This window comes from Gouania willdenowi, chromosome 9, assembly GCF_900634775.1.
Source record: "Gouania willdenowi chromosome 9, fGouWil2.1, whole genome shotgun sequence".
Classification (NCBI taxonomy): domain Eukaryota; kingdom Metazoa; phylum Chordata; class Actinopteri; order Blenniiformes; family Gobiesocidae; genus Gouania; species Gouania willdenowi.
In genome coordinates, this window is record NC_041052.1 from 34374951 (window position 1) to 34400232 (window position 25282).

A 25282-nucleotide genomic window follows, 5' to 3' on the forward strand; every position below is an offset into this window, starting at 1 on the left:
ACCTCAGTGTCTTTTGAGTGTGTGTGTGTGCTCAGATGGCTCTCGGGTTATTCTTCCTCATGCAACAACAGGTGCTTTGTGGTTCACTTTACTGTATCTGCACCTCTTTAAAGTGAACCAGTGGCACACATTATTGTCAAAGCCCAGGGTTTCAAATGAAGCTGTAGCCTAGTCAAGTAACTTGAGTCAAATGAGGTTGAGTAACCAAACAACGTACTTGGGTGTCCAGACTTACAGCAGCAGCAGTACTTTATCTTCCATGAGCTGGGTGTGTTTATCTGTCAATTACCACATTTACATGGGAGCTTTAATTCCTCTTTAAAGCGGAATAAAAGTTAATTCCTCTTTAACCTGACCCTGTAAACACTTAATTCCTAATGCTAATTTAATTCTAAATTAAATTTATTTCCAAATTAGGTGGCTGGTTTATTCCATTTTTAATTCCGAATTAAATAATTCCTCTTTCTTGTAAACTGTTAACAACACTTAATTACGCTTTAAGTTAATTCCAGTTGTTCTGTGCATGTGCAGTGATGATGCGCTGGGTGACGACATAATCCAACATGGCGGCCCATAATAAAGCCGACATTATTTAATAAGAGCCCTAAAAAACATGGATATAATGAAAAAAGGGGATGGACGGAGGCACATTAACACGGACACATGGACTTATCACACACATGGAGATCAGCAAACGGAACAGGCTTCATCGGACGGGTGATACCAAAACCCGTAGACGGAGTAAATGCGTCCCCATACTGCTGCACAGGCTGTAATATCACCAAGTTTATCATTGTACCTGTTGTTACTGTCATGGGCAACAGTTCCAACTCTGGTCATAGATCCATTTTTTGGGTCACAACTGTTTTTATTCTGTTTCTGTAAACTAGAGAGGGTTATATCAGCATCTTTAACTTTTCTTTTCATCTTTGGGTCTGGAACATGTTTGGGCCTTCAGTAAATAACTTAGCATATGCCTCAGCTCACTGTAAATTGATCAGCTTTGAGCTATGAACATAGACTGTTCATATCACTAATGATTAGTCGCATATATGCATTGATTCTTAGGTGACAGTTCCTTGAAATCCAACAAAATATGTGTGGGAATGTAAGCAAAAAATCTGATCTCTGTTTCCATTTGTAGTATGAAGTTTTAAGTGTGTTAAATATGCAGAATAATTAAGAATCGGGAAAGGGGCAAATGCTTTTTCACTGCACTGTATGTCTAAGCTGATTCTAAATCAATGGCTAACGTATACACTAGGGGTGGGGGCTGATCCACTGTCTCTCTCAGAAGACCCCCTTCATTGGTAGAGGAACTATGACACAGCTTTCCCCCAACGAGCCAAATTATCTAAACACTACCGATGCATCCCTGGTACTAGTGTTGCAGCGGAAAAAGTATTCTCTACCGCTGGAGCTATTGTGACAGCACAGCAAAGTAATCTCAGTCCAGAACACATAGATCAACTTCTTTTTCTGCAAAACAACCTACCGGTAGATGTTCCTGATGGACAGTGATCCCACATGGACAATTATGGACTGTGTAATCCTACGCACCAAGCCTAAGATGTGTCCAACCTTATGTTATTTGTTGAGAAATCACACAAAATACCAGTTAAAGTTTGCAGTGCTATTTGTACAATTTTATTTAAGAAATAACACCAGTTTCATTGTTGTGTATTTTGAAATGGGCACCTTATGAGGGAGAAAAGGGCAGCCAGCCTAAGCTTTTATTTAGGCAATTATATTTATGCGTCTATAAGTTATTTCTTGTACAGTAAGTAAGTTTTTATTTGTTTAGCATGAATAAATGTTGCCTTTTGTTTTAAGTTTGCCTTTGTGTGATTACATCATTGGAATCAGTTTATTTAAAATTATCTTATACAAACTGATGTTTTGATGCCCTTATTTTCCTTAACACCCTATGCATTGTATCAATTTTTTAATCGAGAACCGGTTAAAACGAGAAACGATTTTGAATCGAATCGTGACATTAAGAATCAAATCGAATCGCGAGACACCCAGAGATTCACATTTCTAGTATATACTGTTCTTTTTGGGTAGACTGCAGTGTTGAATGAATAAACTCACTCAGGCAAAGCTTTTGTAAAAGCAAGTATTTGTTCCGAATGACTGACGGACTAGTAAATGTTTAAGATATTCAGGAAGGAATAACGGACTCAGATTTTAAGCAGAAGAAAATCCTTAAATATCAACTCTACTAATTTAGGAGCTCCGATTTTCCTTTTCAAAATTTACCCAATTTCATTTTAGGGTTTACCCATTTCCATGTCATGTTACACTTTTCCATTTTTTTTTTCTCTTATCATCTTTTCCTGATGATTTTACTAGCTATTAAATTGTATATGCTTCAGCCAATTTATAGGAGAGTTGCACATAAATCACACGAGATTACGCAGCAAAATGATTAACATCCGCTCGTAACAATTCAGTCATGCATTTTGGGGGAAAAATACCTTTGAAATGTGTGACATGATCCCAAAACTATGTTTTTGATACCTTTAATTACTGCAAACTGGTGCATCACCCTCAATTTTTGCACAAGGTAAAATGATCACCAGTTGAACTAATACACCAACAGCTAAACACGTCTTTGTATCAGTGCCTTTAAAACCCTTCAGATGAAGCTCTATATTCCTTTTCAGTCACAGGATAGCATGATTACTAGTTAAATTGTAACACGTAGTGTAATGTTTTATATGTGAAATCAGACATTTTGGTCCCTTTGCTACACTTTTTAGACATTCATTCATTCACACATTTTCTGGGGTTAAACACTTAACAATAAAAACAGTGCAGTGGATTTTTGTAAACTATAGATACTGTAATCTGTCAAGTCTGAGCTTAGCATTTGTGAATTACAGAAGTTACTATCAATACTATCAATATTACTGTTAATGGTAAATGGACTTGGACGACCGTGGCTCAGGTGGTAGTGGGTCGTCTTCTGATCGAGAGGTTGGGGGTTCGATCCCAGTACCTGACTATGTGTCGAAGTGTCCTTGGGCAAGACACTGAACCCTAAGTTGCTCCCAGTGGTCGACTAGCGCCTTGCATGGCAGTCCTGTCCCACTGGTGTGTGAATGTGAGAGTGATTGGGTGAATGAGCTGATATGTAAAGCGCTTTGAGACTGCTTCAGTGTGGTGATAAAGCGCTATATAAAATCAAGTCTATTTACCACTTTTATTACTGTTAATACTACTAGGTCCATTCCAGTGTCGTGGAAGACAATGGCCACAGTTACATGATGTTTTTAAATTCTGAATTAATTATTCCTAATTAAATAATTAGTCAGTGTAAATGTCTGCATTGTTAATGCCTCTGTCCATCCACTTATTTCATTATCTCCATATCTTCTAAGGCACTCATTAAATAAATATTTTCGGCTCGAGTCCAGCTTGCTTCGGGCGACCATCTTGGATTATGTCATCACCAGCGCGTCATTGCGACATAATGAGCATGCGCAGATTGACCGGAATTCATTTAAAGCAGAATTATATTTATACATTGCAAGATCAAGGAATTATTCCATTCAGAATGGAAATCAGAATAAACCAGCCACTTAATTTGCATTTAAGTTTAATTCGGAATGACCATTTTCTTTCGGAATTAGGTGTTTAACAGTTCAGTTTATAGAGGATTTAATTTTTATTCTGAATTAAAGGGGAATTAAAGGTGTCATGTAAATGTGGCCAATGTAATTTCAAATGTATTTTTACCTTTGTTTGCATCTTAGTAAGCTCAGTAGTAGGCCGAAGCTATATTTATGTAGATAAAAAATGTAGTTAGTCAAACTATGTGAAAGTATATGTAAAGTCTTTCCTTAGAAAATGTAACCACTGAATAGATATAAACGCACACTCCTGGCTGGTGTCTGCAAAGGTAAACCATTAGAAAAGCAGCTGACCAGTGCTCAGCTCACACTATAAGTCAGAGAAGCAGTTGTTCATATCCGTTTCCTGTCATGTCTTTGAACTACAGGAAATATGCAAAGTCTGTGTTTTTGTATTAATTGTTAAAACCAGTCAGAAATGATACTTATTGCAACTAAGCAAGTGGATTTATAGCACGCCTATTATTATAGCATGCTATGGGTGCACATGTGCTTGGGCATCAGTAGGTTTGGTTCAGCATGCTACTTCTTTTGAGTTATTGCCTAGCGGTCCAGGACCTCCTTAAAAAGAGGATTGGAATCTCAGATGGACTTGATAACCTTTATGATGAACTATATAGAAGAACAAACATTTTTAAAAAGTTGTTAACACATATATCTTTGACATCTGTATTCAAATCAAACATGATTGTTGACCTTCCCCTAAACAAGTCACACTACAGAACTCACTCGCACGTCCTGTCCCTTAGAGGAGAAAAAGCCAAAAGTGGCACATATTGTGCACATATTGAAATATGAGTTTTGGCCCATATCGCCCAGCCCTATGAGTGCCAATGCCGTCTTTGAGCCAAAGGATGTTTAACTGATTATTTCCACCAGGCCTGGATCTTTCAGAGAAACGTTTTTTCCAATTTTCTGTGAGTCCTGGTTCTCTGGAGTGTAAAACACCCTGTGCTCACTGCTGATAAATCTTATCTTGTAGCTGGATTTCCTGTATTTGTTACTGTGTTAGTTTTTTTAATAGATTGATAGACTGGCATCCTACCCAGGTTGGCTTTGCACCCTAAATAAACTGAGATACGCTTCTGTCACCTGTGCATAAATAGATTGATTATAAACGATATTGTACAATTATATTTTGTGACTTCTTAATTAAAAAAACATTGTTTTATCCAGCAGTAAAAGCAACATATAAAACAGGCTTATTTAAGCTTTAAATGTCATTATAAAGAGAACCTGATTATCATTGCATGCAATCTACTGCAAACTCCACTGAGCCATTACTGGTAAAGTAACTGTTCAAACACAGACTAATGAAGTAATGTAGGTGTTTTATAGTGTCTGATTTCTTTGAATTCCTCCCACAGTGACATAATCTTGGTCTGATAAGTGAGTGTGTCAGCATGTGCTTCATTGTCTGTTTTAGAGATTTCACAGCAGCAGGGCCATGTTGTTATTAAGATGTAATCTGGTTCAAAACTTTTCGGATTTTGGAATCTGTATTTTTGTTTTTCAGGATCACGTCATCTGTCGTAATTTTATCCCATTTGTTCAAAGCTACGTTGGATTGTATCAGTCTGATTAAATTCTATCTCTAAAAGGACATTTTGTTTACAGACGCATCCAAAAATCATTGTCCAAAATTAGTTTGACTATGACATCACTTACTCCCTTATTGCTCAGGCACAAGGACATTCTGCTTTGTTGCAAAATTCCACAGAAGAAGAAAAAGGCTGAAGGTTTACTTTTTGTTTCAAGGTTGAATTTTTAAGTTTGAATTTCAATTCAATTCAATTCAACTTGATTTATAATAGCACAAACTTCAACAGTAGTCATCTTGAAGCACTATCAAAATATAAAATTCATAAGAAAAAGAAATCAATGCAATTTAAAGCATATGGAATGTATATTTGCTTTTTTCCCCTTCTTTTTTATAAGGCAGATATTAGCTGATTTAACCGACATTGGTTAATATGTAATATTGCCCACAGCTCCTGTAAAACTCATTTGCTGCGTGAAGATTTTGTTGCTTTGCTCTTGTCTGCGCTGCCCTCTGCTTTTTCTAATTTCTCATTGTGTTTACAGTTTAAATTAACAGTGTTGTACTGTTTTGTCTTAAATCAAATTAAATTGAATAATATTTTGGGTATTGTTAAAATTCAGGTTTCTCACCAGGAATTTTTCACAATATAGGGAGCGCTACCGGGGCGGAAAATTTTGAAATGTATAACTCTCTGAGGGCTAAATTTAGCAAAGTAAAGCTAAAGTTCAGTTTGGTTTTGTTGTTTTTTCAATCTCTGTTCTAGCCTTACTTTAAACCTAAATGTTATTTGTTGAATTGGTGAAGGTAATGATGAATGTAGTTAGAGAGTTACTCATGCTTGGTATATAATATAGACAGTGGTGTGAAAAAGTGTTTGACCCCTTCCTGATTTCTTACTTCCACACTTCAATGTTTCAGATCATCAAATAAATGTAAACATTAGTCAAAGATAACACAGCTAAACACAAAATGCAGTTTGAAAAAGTGCTTTCCCACAGCTCCTGTAAAAACATAACTGTGGTTGATCACACCTGAGTTCAATTTCTGTAGCCACACCCAGGCCTGATTACTGCACACTTGTTCTCAATCTAGAAATCACTTAAGTAGGACCTATCTGACAAAGTGAAGTAGACCAAAAGATCCTCAAAAGCTATAGACATCAAGCCAAGATCCAAAGACATTCAGGAACAAATGAGAAATAAAAGCAGTCTATAAGAATCTATCAGTCTGGAAAATGTTATAAAGCCATTTCTAAAGCTTTGGGACTCCAGCGAACCACAGTGAGAGCCATTATCCACAAATGGCGAAAACACAGAACAGTGGTTAACTTTCCCAGGAGTGGATGGCCGACCAGAATTACCCAAAGAGCGCAGCGACGACTCCACAAAAGACCCGACAACAACCTCTAAAGAACTGCAGGCATCACTTTCCTCAGTTAAGGTCAGTGTTCATCACTCCACCATAAGAAAGAGACTGGGCAAAAATGGCAGAGTTCCAAGACCAAAACCACTGCTAAGCAAAAAGAACATTAAGGCTCATCTCATTTTGCCAGAAAACATCTTGATGATCCCCAAGACTTTTGGGAAAATATTCTGTGGAGTGACGAGACAAAAGTTGAACTTTTTGAAAGGTCTGTGGCCCATTAGTAACACCCCATTTCAGAAAAAGAACATCATACCAACAGTAAAATATGGTGGCGGTAGTGTGATGGTCTGGGGCTGTTTTGCTGCTTCAGGACCTGTAAGACTTGCTGTGATAAATGGAAGCATGAATTCGGCTGTCTCCCAAAAAATCCTGAAGGAGAATGTCCGGCCATCTGTTTGTGACTTTAAGCTGAAGCCAACTTGGGTTCTACAGCAGGACAATGATCCAAGACACACCAGCAAGTCCACCTCTGAATGGCTGAAGAAAAACAAAATGAAGACTTTGGAGTGACCCAGTCAAAGTCCTGAACTCAATTCTATTGAGATACTGTGGCATGACCTTAAAAAGGCTGCACATGCTTGAAAACCCTCCAATGTGGATGAATTACAATTCTGCAAAGATGAGTGGGCCAAAATCCCTCCACAGCGTTGTAAAACACTCATTGCAAGTTATCGCTAACACTTGAATGCAGTAGTTGCTGCTAAGGGGGGCCCAACTAGTTATTAGGTTTAGGGGGCAAACATTTTTTCACATAGGGCCATGTAGCTTTGGATTCTTTTCTTTCTCATGAATAAAACCCTTAACTGCATTTTGTGTTTACATGTGTTATCTTTGACTAATGTTTAAATTTGTTTGATCTGAAACATTTAAATGTGGAAAACATGCAAAAAAGTAAGAAATCTGGAAGGGGGTAAACTTTTTTTCACACCACTGTATATGTAGGTGTCCTCCACTAATAAATACTCAGAGACACTGTAGCTCCACATCTCCTCATTGAGTTTCTTTGGCCTGCTGCTGACTCATCAGTGCATCGACTGACATTCACTCTCTGGCTTCACTGCTCATTGTTGACCTCCCTACCAAGGTAAAATGTCTTACACAGCATCCTGTGTGTGTGTGCGCTGTAATATTTGCTTTCCCTCACTCCTGTTGCCTGGGTGAGCACCCATGAGGGGGGATGGGAGTAGCAGTGGGTAAACACAGCTCCCGCAGAGTGGAAGTCAGTGCAGTCAGAATGAAAAGCCCTTTAGTTCTGTTGTGTTCTCACGTTAATAGATTTCTGTTAATAAATTCCCTTGTTCAGGTGTTTAAGAAATGTTAGCACCGCCATTGTTTTCATTATTAAACGTCACCAACACAAAGTGACGAAGTGAACACTCCCGTAAGGCTGAGAACCTGTTTACAAAACACGTGTTACGACTTCCTGTTATACCTGTGTGTTTAAACTAACAATAGAGTGAATGTTAAGCTCTTACACATGATGTAATCATCAGTTAGTGTACCTATGATAATGTTCTCGCCTGAGATTTAACTATTTTTACCCTTGTCATGCACATCTTGTGAGTCACAAAGGCACTCAACAGCATGGCTGCTAAATGACAGCTCATCTCTACTACTGCAGTCAGACTGAGCCACACCTAATTTGATTTACAAAGTTTCATTATGTCTATTTAAATTTTCTTTCAGCAGACACCTTCAATCTTTTACAATTAAGAGCTTAAGATCTGTCCTTTGTTTAAATTGATTTTATGCTTAGTTTTTTACTACGTTTGTAATTATTTGTAAAATGTCTGCTTTGTAAGGAATTAAAAATGTAAGGCTTAAAAAGTTTAACCTTGCAGAATGAATGCCTACCAGCCATTTGTGTGTAGACTAATCAATAATAACGTTATGGCTATCAGCTTAATGATTTCTAGCTAACCCTTTCCAGTCAAAAGCTCTGGCCCGACCTTGAAGGTATTCTGAAGTAGTTCAGTTGAAGCTTCTATGGACTGGACTAGTAATGCAGCAGAAATTAGGCCACCAAAGATTTTGGCCCAAAAGGGCATCTTTGGTTTTCATTTAATTGATTTCTTCTTTGAAGCAATGATATTAATTTATACATTTGCAATGATCAAACATTAGGGAGGTTGGTACACATTCATATAGCCAAGAATTTGACAATATTCATTTCGGTGCATCCTTAAACTGGACATTTATTTTTAACATATCACTTAAAATAAGATATCCTTTATTGATCCACAAGAGCAGTGTTTCTCAAATGGGGGTTTGTCAAACTGTGGGGTTTTATAATTATTTTTAGTAAAAAATGATCTTATCAAGATCATTCACATCATCTTTATAATGATTATGAATGGAAAAGGTAAACTGAATTGTGAAATTGTATTAAGAATATTTTTCTTTTCTTTATTTTTTATATTCTGTTTACATGTTTGAAATAAATAAATACAAGGGTCATTCTTGGTCCCACACCACACAGGAGATGACTGAAAATGATAAAAGTTCAGGAGGAAAAAAAAAAAACTTATTCATTCCACTTATTTACACAATGAGATTCTTTAAATAGTGTTATCACTCATTCATTCCATCATTATGCTCTACAGCAAAATGTTGGAGACAAGGCAGGTACTTGACCCAAAAAAGTTTGAGAACCACTGCCAAAGAGTGAAAGTCAGGGGTTAGTAAAAACACAAAGAACAATGCTAATACTCTGGACCAGTGACAGAAGACCAGGGACTGGTGTAGACACCAAATGACCTCAGTTTCAGGAAGAATATCCTGCTCTGGCAGCTTGTTAGTCAAAAGGCTTGGTTTGATACTGTTCAAAGCGTTGGAGAAGTCAAAGAGCATGACTCTATAGGACCTCCTGCACGCTTTGTGGGTGAGAAAGATGATGTATTCTAATAACAAATGAGCTGCTGGTACTCAAACTGCAGGGGGTCCAGGAAGTTGGATAGCCCTGGCCTCAGGTGATGAAGATTTAGCCCCTCAAAGGACTTCATGAAATGTGAGGTTAATGCCTTACAGGCTATAAACGCTGGTTGACTACAGGTCTGTATCTCACAGATATTGAGATTTAAAGGTCAATCTTTGTTCCTCTTACTCTTGTTTTAGTTTGGTTTTTTTATTGAAGGTTGAACAGGATTTGAACCTAGGCTTTCTCAGATCCTAATTTGTTTATGTAATGTAACCTATACATGGGTGTTCTACTCTCTGAAGCATGACTCTATGGTTCTGTTCGGATTCACACTTGCCAATTTTTGGAGCTTTCTACTTGTGATGTTGACTATTTTCCTATAGATCAGAAAAACAGATTTGAAGGCACTCTGAAAATCGTTTTTCCTTTACAATGCAAACTGTTTTAAGTCCTTATGCAACCATAATTCCTGCTTTGAAAAAAACCAAAATGTTGCCTATCATATCTCATCCATTTATACAACAAAGATCTTATTAATGCGGTTTTATTTGTTATAGTTGAACACTCTTATCACAGGAGCACACAGAGAAAATGTTTTATAAAAGTCAAGTCAAGAGCTAGACATTTTCATTTAACAGCCGCCACAGGCTGCAACAATTGAATTAAATTCATCAAATATATTATACACCACCACAAAATGAATCCTGAATCCGCGGCTGTATGCCCTATAGGTGCAAAAACAGAGATTGGGTCTCTTGTTCAAATGTTTTTGTCATTTAAATGAGTTTTGAAAAACTGTTAAGAATAGAGTTGGGAAAGTAATTGGTTCTGTGTTTGCTTTAAGTCCAAGGTTGATTAATTTATGTTACCTTTAAGTTTTGGATATAATGTCAGATTTGTTAAAATGTCTTTGATAGCAGCAATTAAGTATATTGCCTAAACATGGAAAAGTGTTGCACCTCCATGCTATAATATGTGATTAAATGAGCTGTCGTCTTGTATTGCGCCAGAGAAAAAAATGTACAATTTAAAGAAAAATCTGGGAGTGATTTTTTTTTGTGTATAAAAATGAGGTGGACTCATTATTTGATGAATTTTGGATTACTTGTGTATTTTTGTTGTTGCTATGTTTTTCATTTGTTTTTTTGTTTTTTTAATGCATATGCAAATGTCTTGTGTCTTATCTATGTGTCTATTGTTTTTTGGTTTATTTATTGTTTTCCCCTAATGTTGATACTGTATGTGGGGAATAAGGGGTGGGAGAGTGGTGGATTATTACATTTTCAGAACATGATTGTTTTTCTGTAAATACCTCTATAATTAATAAACAAGTTCGGATGAACTACGGCCGAGTCCGAGGAACGTCTCTACGCCGAATAATATTAAGTACCACTTTCCCGAGAATTCAGTCAAATGACATGGTTCTGCCGAGTAAAAAAAATAGAGCCCCCTGGTGCCCCCGTGGCACATCCAAAGTAATGGGCCCCATTCATATATTGGTATGTGTCAATGATTAGGTACCACCAACTGTTGCAATATTTGACTCACAAATAAATGAGAAAACAACTTAAATTGAAATTGCCGGAAAAAGGGCTAATCGAATTGTGTGAGACATAATCGTTATTTACGTTGAATTACCTTTGAAACGATATATCACACGTCTATGTTACCAAAAATTTGGAAATGACTGGAAATGAGGGGTGGGCATTTGGGCCCGATTTAAATAAACAACAATTATAAAAATGAGAAATCAACTTTTTTTTCTTAACTTTTGGGGACCCTTTGCCCCCCTGGGCCCCAAATTGTAAATCAGGCTCCGAGCGTTGATGCACACAAATCCATAGAATATTCCTACAAAATTTCAGCCTGATCCGTTCACGAATAACAGAGGAGTAGCGATTTTAACTAGTGTGCACCACAACAAGAACAACAACAAAGTGAGTGGTGTTTTGAGTTCGGTAGCTCAGCCTAAAAAATATGACTGGGGGGAAAAAAAAATCACGTGAATAGTAGTTTAAAGCTTTGTAAAATATACTTCATATCTCTAACACCTTATTTACTCTTAGTAAATGTCTGTTACTCTGTTCTGTCACTTGTGTATGTAGCTTAGCGTTCAGACATGTTAGCAGTGGTAATGCTATATGCAGCTAACGTCAGGGGTTACTGGTGTTGGTGTGTGTCTGATCTTGTCAGTTAGATCCCCTGCTGGGCTTCGTTGAATTAAGAAAGCTTTATGTTCAGTGTGTAGCATTGATGCTTTGACTCATTACCTCCACTTCCTTCTCCAAACCAAGAGGACATGGTGCTGAGTCTCAGAGCTGAGTTGATAAACAGTCGCTACGTTTGATGTGTGAGAGTAGCCATAAGTAGTCAAGGTGTGTCAGCAGTTCAGTGAGTATATAACTACTGTCAGTGCTTCCTGGTAATGGACCTTATGTCAGGGTTGAAGGATTAGTCCTGGGCTTTTCCTGCCTCTCACTCTTCCTCTCTGCTGGAGGGATTTACTGGCTCTTTGAACCAGACACAGCATCAGGTCGTTAGGCAGTTGCACAGATGACGGCGTCGGTATGTCTGCAGCAGCTCTCGGACCCATCTGCACCGTTAGTAAAACATTTGGCCTTCTGATATAACAGAAATGTGTCTATGCATTAGGCTTTGAGTTGTGTGTGCATCAGTGTGTGGTAGCTGAGTTAATTTACAGCATCATCCCTACTGATTAGTTAACTGGACAGTTTAAGTAAAACAAACAGTAATTGATTCGTTCGTAGTAATCTTTTTGCCATTTCAGTATTTACACGTTTGGAAGTTTATCTAATTATAATTATCATTGTTGCCTATTTTTTATGTTTACAACACATGGTAAAGTTAGCATATGAGGTTAATTGACTGCATTTCATGTCTCCAAAATCTGGCTTTTTGGGGCATCCAATTTGGCCCGCAGGAGAAGGTAAAAATTAGAGATAAAACATGAATTATTGTGTAAGTGCTTCACCTGCTCAGTGTTTGAACATCTCATCAGTGCTACAGAAGATCATTGGGGAAAAGTTGTCTGTTGTTGTGGAGGCGACCACCGATACCAGGGATTAGAGTCCTAAAAATTGTAGGTTCACGATAACGTGATAACTTCTAAAACTGTCAAATATTCTGGCCCTTAGTGGTGAAATAACTGATGCATCCTTGCGTCTATTTGTTTTTGTCTAATCATTATGGTCTGGAATTATGTCATCGGATAAATTGAAAATGTCATCAATTTAAATTAAGTTGATCAAAAGTAAACCATTGATCCCTGAGGGAGGTGACATTAATCCTGCTCTCATACATCTTTATATGGCATAAATAATCCGGTTTTCTTTTTTTTATTAATATTTTGTTTCCTCACAGGAGTGTGTTTTAATAGTATGATGTAATTTTCTGTAATTTTTGTAAATGTTAATGTACATTGTGAATATTTCACTGAAACTTGGTTTTAAGAAAATTGAGAATCAAATCAAAATTGTAATATCTGCCAGAAAAATCACACTAAAATCGTTCAGCTTCATAAGATATTATGAAGACCCTTCATTGTGGTTCAGTCTTTCCTACTATTCCCCTGCACTTACCCCGCGTGAACCAGGAACTGCCAGCTCATTTGTGAATGGAGGAGGTGGGAGTGTGTCTTAATAACTACCGTAGTCAGACTCAGGTCCAAAGACTCATTTTTCACCCATAGAAGCCCCTCAGTGCCGCTTTTATATTACGATGTGCATTCTTCTTCTTGTTTATATGTGGGTCATTCCAACAAATTTTCTGGATGTCTAAAAAAATTCAGAATTTATTACCAATTGTAGGAAACTGAAATTTGGTATAGTAACACAGAGTAGGTGGTACTGTCTCAGAATATATAAAAATATCTGCTCTACATTCTGGTGGACATGCCAGGCCCTCAAAATTGGAAAAAATAAAATACTGTGTATCAGTACAAGTGAGTTCTTGTAGTATGAACATGAGAGTACAAATATTTCCATCCTCATCTGGTTTATTTCATCATAAACAGTTAAAATTGAGTTATGTGTATTGGCTGGAAAACAAGATGAGAGCAGAGTGTACTGTGCTACCTACATACAAATTAAATGTCATTAAAAAATATACATTTTTGAGGATTCTACAGCTGTTTTTAGCTGACTATGTCCAGGCGTTCCCAAATGTGCCATTAGGAGTTTCCAATTGGCACATTTGGCACCACGGACAAGTTTGACAAAATAATTGACTGTGTTTGCTGTGATGTTGTCTTAGAATGGTTTATATGGTTAAAAATGTCATTTCAGTTTCCTATGTGATGTAGTTCCTGAGATATTGGAAGCTGAAATGGAAGAAAAACAGGGACAAATGAAAATTGCCACATGCACACCTCACTAAATTAGCCTTTTCTCAAAAAGTGTTCTTCCGATCAAACTGAAATTTACAGTGTGTCTATTGAATAATCACGGAACAATTGGTAAAAATTTCTGAATTTTCTTTTTTAGACCGAAGTGGGAAAATGACATGGAATGACTCCTGTGTGAATCTGCTCTGTTTCTAATGCACTAAAGATGCTTTAATAGTCTTCAATCGTTTTGTTTTGTTTGTTTTTGTAGGATGAGACACTAATGTCTATAAACAAGCATATCCTCACTAATGTGTACTATTACTGTTGTGGCTACACATTAAGGTCAATATTATGGACGGATTAGAAAATGAAAAAGATGCTGGGATTAAATGTTCCTGAATACTTGGGATTATTCTCTTATGTAATAGTGGCATTGCTGGATTGCCAAGCGCCAGAAAGAGTTTGAAAGGCTGACATTAGAGATTTTTACAAACAGTATGTGATTGTGTGACACTAAATCTTTACTTAAAACAAATGTGTTCTGCACTTGTCCTAATTAGTGTTAAATGACGACTCCAAGGTTTTGTTGAATATGAGTTTAAGGATCATAAACTGTAAAGGTAGAAGGTATATTTTATATTTGAACTCTTAGCAGACTGGGATGCCAGTAAAACAGGACACACCGTCCATTTAAAGCACAACTGAGCTTCAGAGGTGTCGCAGTAGTTTCTGTGCTATTTGCACATGGCCTTTAATGGTCATGTAAGAAGTTTTTTTTTTGTGGACAAATGATTATCTGTTCAGTGAAGTCCTAAGAGGAAACATTAGTGTGGGGCTGTTTAGATTTAGATCTAGGACTGATGTTATACATTCCTCTGCCATGTTTTCAGTCTAACAATTCCCTCAGGAATTTGAATTCTACTTCAAACTCAAATTGTATGCTTTAGATGGATGATGTGTGCATTCAAAGGTTTACACATACACTAAGGCAGGGTACTCACTTTACTTCAGGGGGCCACATATGAACTAGTTTATTTGCAAGTGGGCCCAAGCAGAAAAATACAGATTTTTTTTCTTCCTTTTGCCATGAAATGGCAATTTAAACATCTTTTGTTCTCAAGTTTGGATGTTTTAAAGTACCTGGACATGACCCCTCACCTAAACCTCAACCATTACCGCCTCCGCTTTCACGGCAAATTTAGGTAACTTAGAATTTAAAAGTTGATGTTTTTTTATTTTAAATCTGTTACCTGTGGTAATGTGATTGCCTCAATGTGAATGTGTTTGTGTGATTCTACACATGTAGACACATTTATAAGCCATTAAGAAATTAATGGTTTTTTATTTATTTATTTTTACACTGGGGTGGGTTCAAATAAGTTTTACTTTATCCCACTGCATTCCAGGCATTTACGTTTTCATTTTTTCTTAGGTGTCCCGATTTGATATTGATATCGGATATCGGTCCGATATCAGCCAGAAAATTTTCCGTTCCAGCACTTCTATCCATAGGTGACTGTGGTTCACACTCCAACAAAGTAACCTACTGTTGCTGACGATTGTTTTCTATTTGAGTAACATCACTTGATCAAGCCTTTTTGAACATTCCACACTACAAAATAATATATGATATCGCATCGAATCAATATCGGTTTCGGCCAATATGCAAGGCTGCAATATTGGTATCATATCGGAAATTAAAAAGTTAAATCGGACATCCCTATTTTTTTGTATCTTGTTTCAAAAGCCAGATACAGACTTGATTTGCATGGAATGTATTTCTTTTTTTTGTGCAACCTTTTTTGTGTTTGTTTTATTGCCTTGCTCGAAATAAATTAATTTAAAAAAAGAAGGATTAATTCAAAGAAGTTGCAAGTTAAAAAAAAAAGAAAAAAAGACTAGATGTTCAGGCAAATAATTTGTGATTAATGATGACAGTGTAACTATGAGCAGAGCAAAAATAAAAGTCCCAGTATATATTGGGCAGTGTCATTATTTTTTTTAATTGGGAAAGACTGAGATATCTGGAACTAAACTTTATAGTGATTTACATAATGATTCATATTTTTGTAGTATTTTTTAGGGATGTAACGATACACCCAACTCCCGATTCGATTCATGATACGATTCTCTCGCGATTTATTTTACAAAATGGGACTGTAGTCAAATGATGACTAAAAAATATTCCTTTATTTTTTTTTGGGAAAAAAAACTAAAAAATACTGTATTATTTTCCTTTTATTTTTCATTGTCAAAAGAATCCCTTGATAAACTATTCAAAACAATGCAATTTAACTAAAAACAAAATCTTGAATGAAATAAATAAAGGAATAATACAAATAAGGAAGAAGCCTATTAATTTAAATTCTGGTTCTATAGTAAACAATGCAAAACTGCATAATAGTTCTTTTTCTTTTTAAAAGTGCAACTGAAAATGTATTTTGTGCCTTAACGATTGGACTTAAAAAAAAAAAAAAAAAAGTCATTGCACTGATTTACGTCATATATATATGTTCGGACCAGCAAAGGGCGCTGGTAACCCAGTGGTCGGTTGGCATGCAGATATCCTTGCAGTGAAGAAGAGATGCTATGTGCTAGCAGACAGAGCTAATAAAAAAATGTGACTTTTACAGACATTCACGTAATATTACAGATATTCTTTTGGTGCTAAAGGGCTAAGGAATCATTTATGAACATGTTTAACAGTATAAGGCGGCCAGAAAGAAAGTAGTAGCAGATTCCGCCCGCCGGGTACACTGCTGGACAAGAGAAGGGATAAATATAAACAAAGTGCTGCAATTCAATTTTCAAAGTATCGATGTCAATCGCGATACCCATGAATCAATTTTTAACTGCCTTACGATTAATCGTTACATCCCTAGTATTTTTTAAAAACAGTGTATGAAAATAGGAACAAAATCCTACTGCAGGCCTGGAGTTTGACATTATATTTAGGTCAAATGCACATAGTTTAGTACTAGGTATGGGCAATGCTACACAAGCACATTTATTAAAGCATTCAGTGCCAGCCATTTTCAAAATTTCTACCTCCTCAGTGCTAGCCATTTTAAAGCATTTTGACAAATTTTTAAAGACCCACGGAATATTTTGTTCTATGACATTCTGAAAGATTAAAGTTTCTAATTTCCTCAGAAAAATAATTTTGTCTCTAGCTTGTTTTGTTCTTCTGTAATCAGCATTTGAATAGAGGCAAGTTTCACACAAATTGCCAGTTTGTGACAAAAAGCTGAGAAAAACTGCTTTTTCTGAAAAATCTATTAGTTACTTTGAAGTTATATATTTTTTTGCTTTAGGGACACCTCAACATTGTTTTTTTTTTTTTATAAAACTACAAAAACAACACTGAGACCGGGCTTCTGATGACAAAATTTTTGTTGAATGGATTTCTTACTGTATTTTGGCATTCCTCCAAGTCTCTGTCCTGTCATTCTCGACACACACAACTTCCTCTTCATCCCGGACATGCCGAGTCTCACAGCTTGCCCCGTTTTTTTGATCGTTTTATCTCACCATCACGACACTCTCAATAGTCCACTTAGGTTCCACACATGCTCTGGTCGAGTGTGAGCTGGTGGGAACTTCAGCATCAAGTTCCCACCACTCCAATAATATTTAATCATTATAATCATTATAAAAACACCACACACAATCTCACACAACTGTATTCTATACTTTCACTTTCTCAAATATAAATCTAGTTAAAATAAAAATCAGTACAAAAATATCTGAGCTTGTGCATATTGTTACATTGTGCATTGATACTGGCTACTTTGTATTTGTAACACACTATAACAAACATGATCAAAAAACTAATTTTGATATAAAAATGGGGTCATGAGTCACGACAAGAAAAATGTTGGGAACCACTGCATTAAACACTGGTCATTTACACATTTGCTGATTAATGATTTGTTTACAGGACAAAAAAGGAAATTCAACTTTAAAATGCCTGGAAAGTTTAAGGTTATGTGTTAATTGTTTTTAGGACTGAGTTCTGGATGGTTGGTGTCTGTGATGATGTAGGCTGTTGGTTGAGGAACAGGTTCCTAAGGGCTGTGGCTATGATTTGACTGTCTCAGTGTGATGACGGTGCTGTCATGTAATATGACCACAGTGAGTAGATTAAGTAGGGCGAGGCAGGGTTGAGGTCAATTTAAGCCTGGGTAAAAAAATCAATTTAATCGATTAATTGAATTTGATTAGATAAAAACTATTTTTATTTTGCAAATTCCAGTTTAAAAAAAAACGTGTTTTTTTTTTTTTTTTTTTTTGCTGAGATGCTAAAGGAAGAGTTTAATTATTTTTTTAATAGTATATGTTATAAAATATGTAGTTATCTGATTTCTTAATCAGAAAATTGAAGCTACTGTGAAGTTGCTGTTGCACTTTTGCTTAAACCAGGGTTAAAGCTTGAAATTGTTGAATGACAGATCCTCATTTATTTTATATTTATGCATTTTAACTTTTGAGGACAATCACAGCAATAAAGTTGCACTTTTGACAATATATCTGATGTCTGCAGTCATTTTTAAATGCATAAAAAAAACTAAAATCAAATCGAAAGTCGAATTTTTCTTTAAAAAATAGGAGAGTTTTTTTAAGGCAAAATCACCCAGCCCTAGGTCAATTATAATTTTATGGCAAATAATTAGAATAATTAGAATTGTTTTTTGTTTTTTTAATTGTTTCTGTTGTAATCGTAATTAAATTGTAATTGAGATCAAATAATTGACATTGTCATTGCCATGAAAATTCTATAAAAATTGTCAATTACAAAACTGTTCTACACATATATACAGTAGATAAGTATTAAAATATGTTTCATATCAAGCTTTTCCACATTTTACTATTTGAAAAAAAAAAAAAAAAATTAAGGTGTATACTGACACAAAAAACGCCCGCATCAAAATTATTAAAACCTATATTTTCATTGATTAGGAAACCTGACAACAAGGAAACTAATTGATAAGACAGGAAGGTTAACTTTTACTAGGTTATTTATTTCACGCTCAGTAATTGTGATTAATTTTAATTGAACTTTAGTAATTGAGAATGTAATTGTAATTCACTTTCTGCGGATAAAAACACAATCGTTATTTAATTGTAATTGGGAAAATCCTGGTAACTGTAATCATAATTGAATTGTAATTGAACATGGGTAATTGAAAATGTAATTGTAACTGAAAAATGGAATTGACCCCAACCCAGGGTTGAGGTGCCCACTGTCACTGACGAGGATTGAAACAGGAATTAAATGTGGATCCACACGTACGTTGCTTTTCTTATTCTGTAACGGTTGATGAACCTGCTGGACGTGTTAGAACAGCTCACTCTGTCTGTGAGCTCGTCACAGACGTTATCCCGTAAAAGTGGCTTTGTCTTTGTTGATCTGAGGAGTTGTAATTGTTAATGGCTGTGATACAAAGTCACCGGTGAATTTGTTAAACTTTCAAGAGCAGCTTTAATGAGAGCTTTAATAATTGATGCCAAACTTCTTTTTATGACCACGATTGTTCATATGTTAGAACTAGTTTAGCTTCATAAAATATAACTTGCAGTTCATCCGCATTAACCACATAAACCTCAGCCCACTGATGTGAACCAGGTATCTGTGCAACACAGTGCACGTTTTAGTTACTTTAGTCTCCAGTCTTTCATTTTTATTTTTGTAATTATTTTTTTTCTTTGTAAATGCAGACATGTATTACTATGGAAGAGGATTTTAAATCATATACTGTAGATATCTTTTTTGTCTTGATTTTTATTGTCTTATTTTTTATTATTATTGTTGTTGTTGTTGTTGTTGTTGTTGTTATTATTATTATTATTACTCCTAACTTTTTTGTTTCGAGTCCTGTTTTTTTTGTCATTTTTTTACTATTTTGGGAAGCCTGCAAGCTCCCCCATAAACCACAGGAGTTAGGCAGTATCAGGTGAAATTGAAAAAATAAATTAAAATAAATAACAGGACTTTAAGTCGAGACAAAAAACGATTAAGACTTTTTTTAAAAAAAAAAAAAAAAAAGATTAAGACTAAAAATTAATTCAAAAAGTTTCCTACAATTATATTTTTTCTTTCCATTCTGACATTAAATCATGTTTTTTTCTCTGTATATAATATAAACATACACACAAGAAGAAGAAAAAAACTTCAAACATTACATGAGAAACAGGAATGTAACTTTTTAGATCTAGAGATCATGAGCAGAAAAGTATCAAAACAAAAAACCCAAAAGCATAAGTTTGACTGGTTGATTACCTATTAAATTATCAATTTTAAACAGAATAAAATACTTTATCCACTTTAAAATGCTCAAATTGATGCTTTAGTATTTTATTTTGATAAATTCTGGTCATTGTACACGTTTCCCAATGTTGTAAAAAGAGATCCATTTTGAGCAGTGGCAGCTCCTGACAAATACATTTTTCAGGGGGGGGGCAACTGTACTAATGGTGGCTAAGGTGACCCGGTATATGGGAAAATTAAAAGGCAGCAAAACAGTTGCCACATCTTGTTAATTTCTGGTCAACTTACATAGCAATACCAAATGTAATGGCTGCAGGGAAAAGTTACATCCAGGAGTGTTTAACCAACAAAATTAACTTGGCTCTACAAATTTAAATCAACAGATATTGTGAACTGTCAATCACTTTACCTTTAAATATCTTTGAACATGGAAGAATATACTTGCTTTACCAAATTGGACAACATATAAGTCACAATCATTAAAAGTATTTATTTACAGTTCTTTAAAGTAGTTATTTTAATTACAAATAGTTTATATAAATCCATATAAAGGGGTAGTGCATTCAAATTGCTAAACATTGCACAAACAATACTGTATTTGCAGAAACAAACAGTAAATACAGTATATGTTATATATATGCTCACGTTAGGTATGACGAGAGCACGTTAGTGCGAGCCCTACCAGAACCCATAAGGAGTTTGTGAGAGCATTCTGGGTGATTTTCAATTTGCCTGAGATCGGCCAAAAGGGGCGGTACTTCATTGTGCACAGCCTTGCTCTGATTGGACAATGACGTAGAGAGCAGCTCAAACTGTCTAGAACTGTCACAGCCCTGTAACACTGTGGAAGAATACGATAGAAAAAAGAACTCATTTTTCCTCTTTGGTAGGGCATCGCCCTGATCGCCCTTAGGGAAAAACCGCCCATAATTTTGAGTTCAAAGGGGATTTCTTTTCCCATTCTTTCAAAGTGCAATCAGATATTGTTTGTTTGACTCCTGGACTCATTTAATTTGTCAGGAATTATCTGTTTTATTTGTTTTAACTTCCTGTTGTGTAAGTACGTGATCTGAATGTACACAAACTAATGTGTTTTTTTTCTTCTCTTTCTCTCTTTTCACCTTTTAGCTTAACAGCATCAGCAAAGCCATCACTTCCACTGAGACGCCAGTGAAGGAGAAACATGCCAGACGTATCCTTTTATGATCAGTCTGAACTGACTCCAGGTTTTGTTTTTTAATTTAGCATTAAAAGAGGTTTATCTTAACGACTGTAATAGGAATCATTCTGGGGACGCACAGGGAGAAGGGAGCGTTCACCTTCTGGTCCTACGCTCTGGGCTTCCCTCTGGCCAGCAGCTCCATCCTCAGCTGGAAGTTTTGCCACGTCCTGCACAAAGTTCTGCGAGACGGCCACCGCAATGTAAGAAATCCACCAGTCTTTGGGTTATTATGATACAGCAGATGCTGAGGTTTGAGACAGACATGTAGCTTGGTTATGGAGGGAGATTTGTCTCAATATTGATCAATCACAAAAAGTTTCTCTCATGATAAAAACATTTTCAATCAAAGAAAATTGTGTTTGAAAGCAAACAAATATTTGACACCCCAAAAAGAAATTGCATAAAAATACTTCTGAGGCAGATCTGTGACCACCAAAGTGATTTTCTCTTGCTATCCACACACTGTTGTTATTGTTTTCAGCCAAAAAACTGCACATTACAGTAAAACACATGACTTTATAAGCGGTATTGTGAGAGTCCATCGCCGCGCTGTGTTCATCCAACAGCAGCAGCCTCAAACACTCACCGGAGTTTTAAGCTGCTCATTAAGTTTCTTCTCTTCATCTTTAATGAATACAGGAATAGTGTATTTAAAGTGATAATCATTTGTTTATAACCTCAACCGTTGCGTCGCGTTGGGTCACAAACACCTGAGATCAAGTCAAAGGGGATACGATGTCTGCTCCCTGGGTGCCTACACTGCAGTGTTCACTGTGGAGGCGCTGCACCGGCAGCAGGCACTTCCTGGAGTGGGTGGTTCATCATGCTAGTGACGTCACTAGAATTTGAACCGCTCGTTTTTCAGAAGAGGGCAGAGAAGCAGCTCAGAGAGCAGGATTATTGAGGATATCTCAGAGATGCAGGAAGGAAACCCAATAATGCTTTGGGGGTGTTTTTGTTAAGGAATTAACATTGTAACAAAATTAAAAGCTCAAAAAAGTTGATTTGCATGATATAAGACCTTTAATGATAATGATGACAAAATGCAGTATACAAATTTTGTAACATAACAAACATGATCAAAAAATAATTCTAGGAAGAAAAAAAAAGTCTCAAGAGTCGCCAGAAATCACGATCCAAAAATGGTTGGGAACCAATGACAGTGTGTAATGGGCCATGTAGAAATAGTTTTTCAAACTAATGACTCATCTGGTTACTGATGGGAATGCTAGAATTTAAACACACCTGTATGATGAGTGCAGATGAGCTTTATGACCAGGATATTTAAACACACTGTAAAATGATGTCAAAGCAGATGGAGAGTCGCCGTGAGCTGATAAAGCAACTGTTTATCAGGGGTGTAAAGATTAATCAATCTAGATTGATTGATCAATTATTTTGTCAAATCAATCTAAAGTATAAACATCGATATCCATCGCCATTTTGCCTTCCGCTTTTATTTTGAAAGTCCCCCAAACGCTTGTTCGTTCAGAGCGCAGTGTTTCGTCTCCTGAGCAAGTTGATCGGTTATGTTTTTTTTAAGAACATAGTGAAAGAAACAACTGATCAAATCAATCAAATGGCATATGCTGCTTTAAGGCGTGTCCCTCATCGACTTCGAATGATTGCCTGACTTTACTCTGTTAAAGCACTGTGTGGGTTTGTTTGAAAACAAACGTTTTTGTTTCAGGACAAAAAAACTCTCCTTATATTGTGATGTCAAATAGCCAAGTTCTGGAAGATCTACTTTACTTGCCCTGACCTCTGTTTTTAAACGTTAGTTGGTGAAATCCTGTAAATTCCTTAAGCAGTCGGGCAATAAAGTTCTCAAAATGTATGAAAATTGTCTTTTTATTATTTAATGTGAAAAAAAAAACAGATGGTGGTAAATGGGTTCAAAATATTGTCTGATATCAATCGCAGGCCTCTAAATCAGATCATAATTGTATTGTGGCAGGCTTTGTGACATTGGCAAATATTGAATTATTGTTCTGAGAATCGATATCGTATCATATCGGAATTAAACAGTTGATTTACAGCCCTACTGTTTATCTCATTTAGAATCTGGTTTGTTAATTTTCTCAGGTACTACAAGACTGCATGAGGCATCATAGTTCCCTAGTAGAAGTTGGAAAACAATGGGTAAGTCATTCTGTTTACATTTGAAAAAACAAGTGCTTGATTCTCCCTTCTGCTGGTTTTTCCAGGGCCACCTCCATGACAGATATGGTCAGCTGGTAGCTATCTACACCAAGCTGCTCTGCACCAAAATGGAGTTTCATGCAAAGGTAGAAGCACGAGTTGTGGACCTGCAGTTAATGTTTTAAAATACACAAAAACCTTAACTATTAAACATCTTTACAGCATGCAGACATCCCACCTAATCTGGAGGTAACGGATGAAGTCCTGGAGCGCGCTGCAGGGACCGACATCAATAATGTGTGAGTTTCACTTTGTCTCATAGTGGAGGTGTAGGGCCTCCGATTTTCTGCTTCAAAATTCCGTTTTAGGGTTTATCCATTTCTGCATCACTTTGACTTTTTTGTTTAGTTTCCATTTCATCATCTTTCTCCGGAAGCGTATTGCATTCAGTTGAAGAAAAAAAATAATAATTTTTTGCTTAATAATTTTTTATAGTTTTTCAGACAGATTTTTTTCTGTTTTTCAGAGTAATTTTTTTTTTTCATTTTTCTGACTTATTTTTCAGTTTTTTTCAATTGTGTTTTTGGAATTATTGAGATAATTGAATATCCAGCGAGAATTTCCATCCTATGGCGACTCCTTGCTGCACGTTTCAGCTCTCTACCTCAACTGCACACCGTACGGATTCAGTATTTTCAGCAGTCTCCTGATTGTATATTGAGTGAACACATAGCCAGCCTGAATGCACTTCAAATGCATCATTTTATATCTATGGAACATGCCATATCTGTCCAACTGGTCCTGGAGAAACGTTGCTTTTACCTCAATCTGCATAGGCTTTCCTTCTGAACAACCGCAAAGTCCTCAGGTGCCTGCATAAAGTCCGTAGACTAATAGAAATGCCTTCAATATGGCTTAAATTGCTCCAAAAAACAGAAGAAAAATAAATAGCCCAGAAAACAAACCAAAAAATGTTATCATTCAGAAAAACCTGATTTTTTTTTTTTTTGTTTTTTTTTTTTTTTCCATGTGAATGCAATACGCTTCCATATCTTTCTCTGTTTAAATGACTTAACTGGCTATTAAACTTTCCAATATCACGGCAAACATTCTAAATAGGGTTAATAGAGTCAACTGCTGTTATTAATTTAACATTTTCTATGCTTCAGATGATTTACAAAAAACGGGACTTAAGCCACACATCCTGAGCCTTGTATTTAAAGAGAAATCTACCATGGAAATATGTGATATGGTCCCAAAACATGCATGTGAGGCATTTCCGTGTCATGTTGGGGCCCAATTTTAAATCTAGTCTTAGTCATAACGTAGATTCTATTTTTACCGCCCTGTTGTCTCGGAGCAGAGCCGTGTTCTTTGTTGTCTAACACCGGTATCCCCTTCACTCTTGCAGGTTCCAGCTCACCGTAGAGGTGTTTGATTACTTGGACTGTGAGCTGCGGCTGGCTGATACAGGTAAAAAAAAAAAAAAAAACTCCTCCTCCGCCCTTTTCCCCGCTCCTCGCTTGAGCAGCAGTCATGAGTGACTGCCCACTGACAAGATCTACTGCAGCACAAAGCTCCAATAACCCTAGAACACTATTGCTAAGATTAGTCACATCATTACTAATGCTGTTTAATTTTTACTCTATAATATACCCAATAAAAAATTATTAATGACAGAAATGACAAATTAGTGTTGGTTTTTTGTGTTTTCAACTATGCCATGCCTAAGAAAATGAGAGAAAAAACTACCAAGGATGGGACCCACCCATTTTTAGGAAT

The 25282-nt window shown here is 36.2% G+C and overlaps 1 protein-coding gene across 1 annotated transcript in view; it reads left to right on the forward strand.

Annotated features, from left to right (window-relative positions):
- hip1rb (huntingtin interacting protein 1 related b) overlaps nt 1-25282 on the forward strand; it is a 53903-nt gene that overhangs the window by 3517 nt on the left and 25104 nt on the right. The window contains exons 2-7 of the mRNA XM_028457035.1: nt 21265-21328; nt 21416-21558; nt 23444-23500; nt 23566-23646; nt 23723-23799; nt 24912-24973. Of these exons, the coding sequence (XP_028312836.1) occupies nt 21265-21328; nt 21416-21558; nt 23444-23500; nt 23566-23646; nt 23723-23799; nt 24912-24973 (484 nt within the window). The remainder of the gene's footprint in view (nt 1-21264; nt 21329-21415; nt 21559-23443; nt 23501-23565; nt 23647-23722; nt 23800-24911; nt 24974-25282) is intronic.